At 43.6% G+C, this 11,099-nt stretch overlaps 1 protein-coding gene across 1 annotated transcript in view; it reads right to left on the bottom strand.

Annotated features, from left to right (window-relative positions):
* The window catches only part of PAX5 (paired box 5), a 266,844-nt gene that overhangs the window by 61,535 nt on the left and 194,210 nt on the right, over positions 1-11,099 (bottom strand). Inside the window, exon 8 of the mRNA XM_019555429.1 lies at positions 4,973-5,074. Coding sequence (XP_019410974.1) covers positions 4,973-5,074 — 102 coding nt within the window. The remainder of the gene's footprint in view (positions 1-4,972; positions 5,075-11,099) is intronic.

The raw sequence follows: 11,099 nt of genomic DNA, 5'->3' as shown, positions 1-11,099 counted from the left end.
CTAGGCTGTAGGTGTGTTGGACATTTTTCCTCCCTAGATGCAGCACTTTGCATTTCTCCTTGTTATAGGAGAAATAGGTGTGTAGGGGCTGTTAATGTCTTGAAAGGAATATGCGTGCTTTTGAGAAACCTAAATTCTGCCAGACTCTCATTCTGTGGTTTATAAGCAGAGTAAAGAACTTTATTTTTCAGGAGCAATTAATTAAAAAATTCTCAAGCTGAAGTTAGATGGTTATGAGCCACCCTGGAGATAAAATTCTAAGTTGAGGGCTAAAGGCCACAATTTCTCCTTGAAGAAGAAGGTGGGTGACTTAGAGTGACATCGATGTCTCGGAAAAAGTATTTCCTAGGGCCTAGTCAAACATTCATGTGCAAGTCACAAATGATTGAAATGTTCTGATATATTAAAGTTGGGATATGTTAGTATGGTGCCATGCACTTACTTGCAAAAACTGCAAATCATTGGAGTGTTGTTGCCTAGGGCCATGCTGCATGTTACATTTAGCATGTATTAAATGCACTTAAAACTTGGCAACTGTGTGTTTGATCAGCAAAATACATGCTAAGTGTGCTTGTATGATGGCAAAGTTATGACTTTTTGTACAAGGAGTATCTTCAGATCATATTAAGTAATACATGTTCAGCTGTCATCAGACTGCTCCACAGAGATGATATGAGAAATCTACATTCCCAACCCATCCATGACATCAGCCAGGGACCCTCTGCTGTACCAAGCCTCCAAATGATACGAGGAGAACTACACGTATCAGAGGGAAGGATCATGGACCTTTCACTTGTCAGGTTCCTCCAGGATCAAATTGAAAGTTGGGTGCCACTTCAAGACTCCTGTTTGTGATGCTGGAAGCTGGGACTGATAATCAGCTGATTGTCATTCCCAGCCCCAGGACTGCACCAGAGGCAGTTCAGAATTATCGTGCAGTGCCATGGCTGGGACTGACAATCACTGAGGTGCGCATTTAAGAAACTGTAGTAAACGTTACTGGGTGACTGCTCAGAATGTGTTTGCACTTTAATACCACCCAGATTTAACACATACTTAATAAGCAACAGAGCTCCCATTAAAGTTAGCGTGTTAAAAAATATGCCTTGCCTGAAAGGGAACAACTTTGCAACATCACAAGGGCACCTGCCACCTGCTAAAGTGCTTGAACATGCATCCGCTTGCATTGTTACAGCACTTAGTATATGTTAAATTGAATGTGTGACACCACCCTCACCTGGAGCCAGCATACTCCATGTAAGGTAGATAGTGGTAGATAGTCGGACTTTCAGATCTACAATGAAGTCTAGGGAGATTGTGGAAAAAAAACAGGAGAAAGTTGGAAAGGGGTTGCAGGAGTCCTGAGGGTTTCTCCTGGGTGGTGGCACAGAGCAGGAAGATCAGGTCTACCTGCAACGCAGTGCTGATGAAGTTATGAGGCTTCAGAATAGGGCTTAAGATATCAGAGAGAGGGGAAAAACAGGGAGACAGCTAGGACTGGCGCAAGTAGAAAATAAAAAGGGAGCTGAATATACAAAGCTCCCATTTCCCCTTTTGGAATACCAGTGATGAATATTCTTATCCATGAATTTTCATATTTAACACTCATGCAAAGCAAGAGTGGTGAGTGTTTTTTTCCCCAGCCTCCTGCACACGCATTCCAGGAAGCCTTGATGAATACTGCACACACTCTGTAGCTGGGGACTGGGTTATTCACAATAGCATAAGCAATGTCAGCAACAACAACCATGCAACAAAACATCATGTATGTCTTATCATGTATATATTTCTCCTGTGTCTCTAAGTATTTCACTGACACAATTAGTTAATTGTTCATAGCTAACAATTAAAGTCTTATCAAATAAACACATTTTTAACATATGCTCTGAAAATTATTACAGGGAAGTGGCAGGTGTAGGAGTGAATCCCAGAGAATTGGTAAAAGAAACATTCCCCTTGTCTAAATTTCAGGACAATAATTCAGCCATATCAGAGCACAAGCACTGATGTGCATATGGCATTCATGCTGATCTGTCAGCTACTCCAAAGGCAAATTGCACAAGACTGTGCTCAATGCTAAAGATGCCTCTGAAACTGGCCCTACCAGTGACAAGAGACAAGTGAGGATTGAGAAGGTATTTTGGATGCTAGTTAGCAAATTCTCACTTAAATGAGAAGAAGTACCTAAAAGAATTGCAGCTGACCTTCAACCTCATGGGAGCAGAAGGTTGTTATTAAAGGAACCAGTGAGAGGAACAGTGCAGTTATTCAATCTAATGGGTCACACAAGCCTAGGTGTAGTTAAAAATAAATTCTATTACACAGGAAAATCAGCTCAAATGAGCCTACACCACCGAACTTGCACTGTATTTCCACTTTCTAAACTCTGCCAAATACCATACTGTCTTAACTTCTGCCATACCTCTCTATCTTAGGTATTGATAAGTAACACTAGTATCTAATTTTTACTGCTTTTATCTTCTCTGCTCCTGCTGATATTGTCTTCATACAGAAAAACTGAGGCACAGAGACAGCCTTGCAAAGGTATTTTTGGCATCTCAAGGTATAGACAGAAACCTACAGGGATGTTCAAAACCAACTGAACTGGTGCTTTCCATGGAAGTTACATGTCTAACGTACTTAGGAGCTCTTTTAAATCCCATGTAAGTGAATTACCTGAAACCTTTGGCAGGGCAGGGAACTGAACCCATGTCCCAATCTAACATACTGACCTATGGACCACTCATCTACTTATGCATATTCTAGCAGACATTTGGGACTGCTAAAATAAGGCTATGCCTGGAGTGTGTATTGGAAGCATTTTGAAACATCATCAGCTGAACTGTAAAAATGGACTTGTGATTTTTAGTTTTGGCATGCCAGGCTACAGACATGTTAAAGGGGCCTGATTTTCAACACACAGGTGCTTAGCATTTTCTAAAAGTCAGTTCTCTTCAAAGTACCCCTGCTGGATTCTCCAAATCCCTCGGTGCTTTTGAAAATGTAGGATCCCTTACTCAGAAGGTCCAAGAGTCATTTTAATTAAAGCACTGCCATGTCTCCTGTATCAGCATCCCCGCACTTTAAATTGGCAGCAGGGGCACTTGAATTAAAGCTCACTGAATGAGCTTTAGTACAGGCACCCCAGCCACCATTTTTAAGCACGGGGACGCTGGCACACGAGACGCAGGAGGCTGCTGGAGCGTGGCAATTGCCATGCTCCAGCAGATTTGATTAATCAAGTCTGCTCCAATGTACTGGAATTCCAGTGTGTCAGAGCAGCCTCCACACTTGTGTATAGGCACCCTATATTATTGCCAATTACCCATTTCATGCAGTGAGTTCCTAAAACTGATTAATGTCTAAAATTAATAAACTTTTCCTAATTCCTTAATGGCATTACTAGGACACAAGTTCCTGAATACACTCAAAACTGATCACTGAATTTGGATGTGCTCTAGGGACAGAGCTGGCATTACTATCTGTGCTTTATTGCATGTCTTCTAATATTCCTCTTAAAGTCTTAGCTGCTGGAGTCATTTGATTTTGTCAGGATTTCAATTTCATTTTTTTTAAAGTAGCTTTCCAATCTTTATGGCTGAGAAGAGAAGCTTAAAATATGTCCAGAGAGAACCAGAAAGGCGCAAATAGCAGAAGGCAAAACAGTGAACCTCAAAAATATTATTTTTAAAAGTCTCATGATTTTTAAATCACAGGATCGTTTTCAATGCTTTGCACTCACAATACTGCAGAGCACTTTTCTAGCAAACAGCAATATCCTTAATATTTAACTCAGCTGTAACAGATTCTAAGGGCAAAATCTTTGGGTAGTATAAACTTGCATAGTTCTTTCGAAGTGAAAGAGAGAATTTTGTTTTATATCAACATCTGAATCTGCCTTTACATATTTAAGTCAGGAGCAAATACAAATGAATACTCTTTAATATCATATTTATCTGGCTAGCTCTGTCACTGTCCATATTTCTGGAGTGCATATGATACCGCCATGGTATCAAAGGTCATAAATTAAGTGATTAATTAACCATTTATTAATTCATAGTTAAAAGGTACTAATAATGGCAATAATGTAAAATGCATTACATACATAATGGCTTAATCCCACCCCTTGTCAGATTCTTGGCATCCTCAGCTCCCATTGGCTTCCAAGGGAGTTGAAGGCACTCACTATTTCCCAGTTAGTGCCTGACCCCTTCCATCACAAGGCTAGTCTTCTCTCAAAAATGTGGAAATATTGTTCAAAAAGAAAAACGTGGAGGAAAAAAATTGGTAACTCACCGAAGACACTCAAACTGTTAAGATTTAGTGCTAAAAAGTAATGACTTGAGCATTTTCAGCCTGACAAATCCCAGCAGCTAGTCTAGTCCTGGGGTCTGTAGCCCTTTAGGAGCCCAAATAATACAGCTCAGTCACAAGTGGACTGATGCTCAACCTAACGACAGCTGCTTCTCTATGCCACCAAACTGCTACTAATGTGAGACCCAGATGCCATCAACCACCACAAAATAGCCCTGCCACTGAATTCCCACCATTTTGCTACCAAAATGCCAAAATTTGTTAAGTAGAGTTGGCCTGAAGGTCATCAGTTGCTGACCCCAGTCCAGTTGCACAAATGCATATGACATGTTCATAACAAAGACATTGATTAAAATTATTCATGTGGTGAAAGAGAGAAAAGTTTGACAGCATCTTATGAAGAATACAGCAGACTGCCCTACTAGGAGGGGCCCGAGCCTTTTTCAGCCAATTGGTCTGAATCACCTGAGTTGATGGCTGAAAGATAAGATTATTGTTCACACTGGAGGGATGTTTGTTTATTTTTTGGGCCTGCTTTACATCTAATTTTCTCCTTTCACCAATACAATTCTGTCTTTTGCTGGCATCAGTGCAGAACAATTGCAAAGCGCTTGGCTTTGCTTCTGAAATGCTGCTTTTTTTTTTTTTGAAAACTCACCAGGCACCATTCCTGTCAGCGTTGGAGCAGAGTAGCTGCCCTGTCCGGCAGGGGGGACGTGAGGAGGGTATCCTGGGAGGGTTGTGCTTGCCAATTCACGACCTGAAGAATCAGACCAACAAATCACCATGTGAGCATTCACAACAACTAGACATGTTTTTACATTTCCCTGAACACTCAGAACACAGGCCATGCATTTGTCATCACTGTACTGTGAATACCAAAGTGGGATTTTTAGCTTGGCAGGAAGAGAAGAGACAATTCCTTTCTTTGTAAGCTGCCATAAAGCTCTGATAAAGTGAGAGACAGAGAAAGAAGGCTCATGGCTCTGTAGAGAGGCAAGACAACCAATCTAACTCAGATGTTCCCTTCTTTTTCCCATGTTTCGCTGAAACTCAGAATGGAAAGCTAGAGCAATTTTAATAACACTTACTAAGCACTCTTCCTAGGACTTAGCATGTCTAAACACACAAGGACTGTCTGCAGAGGTCCTGCAAATTCAGTTCAGGGAATTTTTCTTTTTTTCTGTATGGAAAATATAACAGGATGCAAAGTGGTTGCCGTGGTCGCAACAGTGTCTTAGGCTGTGTAGGATGGAACTACTGCCAGGGCAAAAACACATGCTGATATAGCACTGAATTCAAGACATTGTTTTGGGAATTAGACATTTTACATGAGGACTTGCATCACCATTTTGTACTTCTCCAGGGGAACTTATGCACTTCGATAACATATAAGGGTGACACCATTACTAGCCATTGTTTATAGGGATGCCTCCTATGTTAAGGCAAGAGAGAAACACAAGACTAGCAGCAATACCTTTATTTGTTTAGCATTTACTTCAACATTTCTAAAACAGAGAGAGACTGCTGACCTGTTTCTCAAAAAGATATCTAGATGTCTCAGAAAACTGTAAATATGTGGTTGCCTAGTCATTTTCAGAAAGTTAGCTGCAAAAATTTAAGACCATAGTCCACTGATTCCCCTGCTCAGAGTTCAGATTAGACAGCCTTTTAATTAAAGCCTGGAGTTCTGAGCTCAATTAATGGCTCTTCCACAGATGTCACGTCCAGCCAGGGCAAGTTGCTTGAGCCTACATTTTCTGTGGTACTGAGCAATCCTGCATGCCTGAATTCTTGGATGCCCAATTTACAAGACATTAAAAAGGCCCAACTCTCATAAACAAATTCTCATTAGGCGTTCTTTCTGCTCCAAAGCAAGGCATCTCAAACCACAGAAACCCTGCATGGATGTCATGCCCTGTTTCCCTGTGACCATGGAGTAATGCCAGCCATGTTAGCCAACGGGTCTGAGTCCCACTGCTGTATATTCATATTGCATATAGGAGGGAGGAAGATAAAGTTCACCAAGAGCCTAGTACACTAACAATATGGCTGCACACGACCTGCACTGTCTTCTGCTCCCCTTGTGTTCATGTGTGTTACACTAACACACCCTCCCTCTAGACTCCACCAGATTTACTTAGTCTTCCTGAGTCCCCAGGCCTACACCTACTCTCCAATATGCCACTTATACCACCCCACTTCTGCCCTATCATATCTTCCAGGCAAGAAGGTGAGTAGTGAAGGATGTCATAAATCATTTAATTGAAAAGCTGCACATGGAGTTCACTTGTAAAGGTACCATGTCTCTTTCACTGTATGAATATGAATGTGCCCAGGCTTCTGGTACCTAATCACCTGGAATCCTGGTTTTCTCTGTTTAAAAACTGCAAATTTTCTGATAAAAATCTCTGATTAAAACCCCAAAATCTTCATTTTCTTTTTGTAAGTAAAATGAAATGCCACTATATATATATAGGCATCTGTTGAACACAATGTTTTATTGATATATTTAAAATTTTTAAGCAATTTAGAAGCCTACAGTGCAACAATCACTATAATAAAAATATTCTAAATACATATAAATATTGGCATTTGATCTGGGGTTTTTTGTCATGGAAAATCACAAGCTCCCCCTGCCACTTTCACTCACCAAGAGGCAGGTCCAGCTGCAGCTGTCCCCCTCACTGCTCTGTGACGCTGAGCAGCCCTGATATGCTGGTGCCCTGCTCCATGCCATTGCCCCTCACTTCCAAGCCACAGCCCCCCAGCCCCACTGGTGCCCTTACTCCCCACCCACTGCCCCCTGGCCCTGCTAGTGTCCCTCACTCAGGACCCACAGCCACCCATCCCTGCTGGTGCCCCTTACTCCCCCCCCCAAGCCCTCTGCCCTACCCCAGCCCTACTGGAGGGGCCCCCTGCTGCCAGGGCTATGAAGCTAGGGACCCAGGTCCGCATCTCCCTTCCTCCCCCCCAGCAGCACCTGAGCCCCAGCTGCCACCTGTGGGAGGTGACAGCTGCTGCAGCTGAGCAGTGTGGAACCCAGCTCCCCTGCCCCACGGGTGGCATGACCAGAGCAGAGCCCATAGGGGAGGGGAGAGTGGTTTCCTGTGGCCCAGCACATCAGACCCAGAGCGGCAAGGCAGGACAGGGTTGGGAGACTTGATTCTGCCGCTGTGAGCCTTGCTCCACCAGGGTAACGCACCCCCTGCCCACCTGGCAACAGAGGGGGTGCCAGCGTGGAGTTGTGCTCCCTGCTGCCATCGTGGTATGGGGCTCTCAGCAGGAGCATTGAGCCTCCCACCCACCCCGAGCTCACAGTACGCCACCTGCATCCACCCCCACCCCACACACAAAACTGGGGGACATGTGCCCCCCCCACTCCTCCTCCTCCCAGGATTGCACACAGTGACGGGGAACAAGCCCCCCTGCAACCTGAATTAGCCATCTGCTGCTCTGTCCTGCTCCCCACACGGGCCCTGCAGCTACGTATAGCAGCCCGAAGCCCCAGGCCCCACACACCGTCCTGGCTGGGCAGTGTCCCCAGCCCCAGCCCTGCCCAACTCCCTCCTTCCCTTACTATGGGAGCCTCAATCTTCCCCCCACTCCCCAGACTTACCTGCAGGGAGCTAAAGGAGCTGTTCTCATGCTGCCTTGCTGCCATGTGCATGTGTGTGCACACATGCACATGGTGCCCCCTACCTGATCACATTCCTCCTGCTCTCCCTAGCCCCTTGCAGGCTGAAACTCTACCAGAGTTTCCCATGCTTTTCTCCTTCAAAGGAGAAAATCTGTGTTTTTCTCCTGACAATGAGAAAATCCATATTTTACAGCATTTTTCTGTGGTGAACAGAAAACCCAGATTCCTGCTACTCACAGTATTCTATGGTGCATCACACTTATGGGGTGGTGTGTGCAGATGATGCACCCATTGGTAATGGCAGTATGATAGGGCCAGCACTTGCAGCTGCCACCTGCACAGGATCAGTGCAGCCACCCTTGCATACATGTCGTTCTCCTATGGCCTCAGCCTCCCCATTGGCCTCCTAACCACTGCTTCCCACAGACCATAGGCTGTGATCATCTATGTTGCTCAGAGAGTCTGGCTGGTTGCTGTCCAAATATTATTTTAGCCCAGCTCCGCACTCCTCAGGCTAGCTTCTACAGAGTGTCTGGGCTGTGCCTGACTATCCAATTCAAGGGTTACATTGGGCCCTGGAAAATCCATGAATCAGTCAAGAGCCTGTGGAGTTGTTTTTTCAGCAGTTTTATGAAGGTGATTTCCATTTTGGTCCCTTGAATCTCTGTTTCCTTTTTTGGCGTCTTGATTGCCCTTTAGATAAAAATCCCAAAAATGAAAATGTACTGAAAGGTAACAGAGAAGGGAAAGAAACACCTCAATGGGTATGTCCAGATGTGTGCACATGTTCATTTCCCCAGGGACAAATAGCAGTGGCACATATGTGTGCTACTGCTAGCTGTCCTCAGGTAATGCCCCTGTATGTGTGCTCTGGTGTAAGGCAAATTGCCCCGAGTCAGGTAAGGGACCAGGTGCTGGCCCCAGCAGCCTTGGAGTCCTGGGGGACTCCTGAAGCTGCAGCAGCAGCGATCTGGGTACGCGAATCCTGGCCGAAAGCTGGAGTGTGGCTCTGGCCGGCCAGCCTCTGGTTTCAGGTGGTACACACGGCTGCCACGTGCACCACACCATTTTCTTGGTGCACTTATTTTTGATACCAGGTTTTTCCCACAGTTTGTATTTGGCTCTGCACTGCACCAACTTAGATTCCTGGGGTACATTTTGTGGCACCTCAAAAGCCTTTGAGGTGCCACACAGCGCAAGTGTGTGCTCATGTGGATGTGCCCAATAAGGCTAAAAGGCCGCTGCTTTTAAAGTGGTAGTGGTATGCACCATTAGGCACATCTACAAAAGCATGCACATGCACTTTGCAGTGCCTCAAAAGCTTCTGAGGTGACACAAAATACACTCTGTGCACATGATTTTTTTCTCTGCACTGCATATTTGGAAATCCCAGTATCAGAAAAACCCTTGCTAAATAAAAGCAGTGCAGCACACAGGGCAGCAGCGCACAGGGCACCATGCTCCAGTGGCTGGCCAGGCTCTGCTTTAGCAAATACTAAATGACTGTGCAGTAACAACTGTACAGTTGGGCACATGTGTAGACGTGCTCACCATTACCAAAAAGCATTTCCAGCACCTCCTTGAATTTTCCTTGAAACTCCTCTAGGGTAGCAGACTGGATCTCACTCAGCAGACCGAAGCAGACCGGATCTTGCTCAGATCTGACATGATAACACTGAGGAGGCAGAAACAAGATTCTGAAGTCCCACCAAAAACTGAAGGTTTATACCCAGGATCCAGTCACATCTTGGGGAAATTTGGGGGGTGGGGGAGAATATTTTTTCACTGATTTGGATCAATTACAACTTTTTATGGGTTCCTTCATAGTTTGGTAAAGAAGCTTCAGTCAGAAAGTAAGCACAAAAAAGTTTTTAAAAATCTAAATGTTTTGTTCTGACATATTCAAAATGAAATATTTGTTATTTCAGATTTGCAATAATGTTTTGGTTTTAAATTTCAATGGCAATTACAATATCTTAGAAAGCTCAAAAATCAAATGGAACATTCGATGGAACATTTGATTTTGGGGTGAGAACCCCAAACCATTTTTTCTTTCCAATTTGCTGAATTATTTTCATTCATAATCAACCTGAAACTAAACTTTCATAATTTTTTTTTTTGTGGAGCTGCCCAAGGAATGAAAAATCAGTTATGTAGTCTGTTCTAGTCACATGACTTGAGTCAGGGATCTCAAGGTAAATATCCTATGACATAAAAAGAATCTGTATCTAGTAACACCCACAGTGACTACTGAAGAGGTATATTTGCAGCTGCCTTTTAACTTAAGTTCCATTGTTTTCTGTACTCTATTACAACTCTATCAGATACACTGAGCCATTTCCTTACAGCATGTGTATTGTACAGGCACACTCCAAAAAGTATTTAAGGGTCTAAATAATTAATTTCTCCTGCAGTTTTAAATGACACCATACAGCCTAATAAATAATTTCAGACAGTAAATCATTATTTCAGATCAAAACTTTCCCTCCTTCTTTGATTAATAGGTTTCCCTACTTCCCACACAACTTGCCTCATATAATGTGACCTGTAAGTTTCTTGTAGATACTGGATTCACCCAGATCTAGCTATATCTGCTGGATCTGTGATTCTCCCCAGACATTAAACTACATACTAACAAGGATTTTATCCAAAACAGAAAGGTTTCCTATTGCTTGGCATTTGTTTTGATGCCTCTATTGGTGCCAAAAATGCAAGAATCCCTCCAGATAACATGTTATCACAGTAATGATAATGTATTATTCCATTCAGACGTGCATCGTGCTTTTGAGCCCTCTGCAAGGTTAGGCTTTAAATCAACCCACCAATCAGAAATGACCTTCCAGCTAGGCATGTGCTGTTAGTAACTGCCTGCCATGTTGCTAATGTGTTGACTGACTATCTCTTCTGAAGGTCTAAGTGATACAGAGGTGAGATAGAGATACTGCACACAGTTCATACTGGTAAAACCACAACCCCCCCAGGAAGGGAAGCATTTGTTTTAACTGAGGAATAGTTTATTTCTGACCAACACTTCCTACAAGCCTTCACCTGACTTTCCTGAAGAAGGATTAGCTCTCAATACCAGACAACCCATACGCATCAATTAATCCTCCATGGGTTCAGGAGATGTGCAGTGGTGTGAATC

This window comes from Crocodylus porosus, unplaced genomic scaffold, assembly GCF_001723895.1.
Source record: "Crocodylus porosus isolate Cpor-Errol unplaced genomic scaffold, CroPor_comp1, whole genome shotgun sequence".
NCBI lineage: Eukaryota > Metazoa > Chordata > Crocodylia > Crocodylidae > Crocodylus > Crocodylus porosus.
This window is presented reverse-complemented; position numbering and strand designations above follow the sequence as displayed.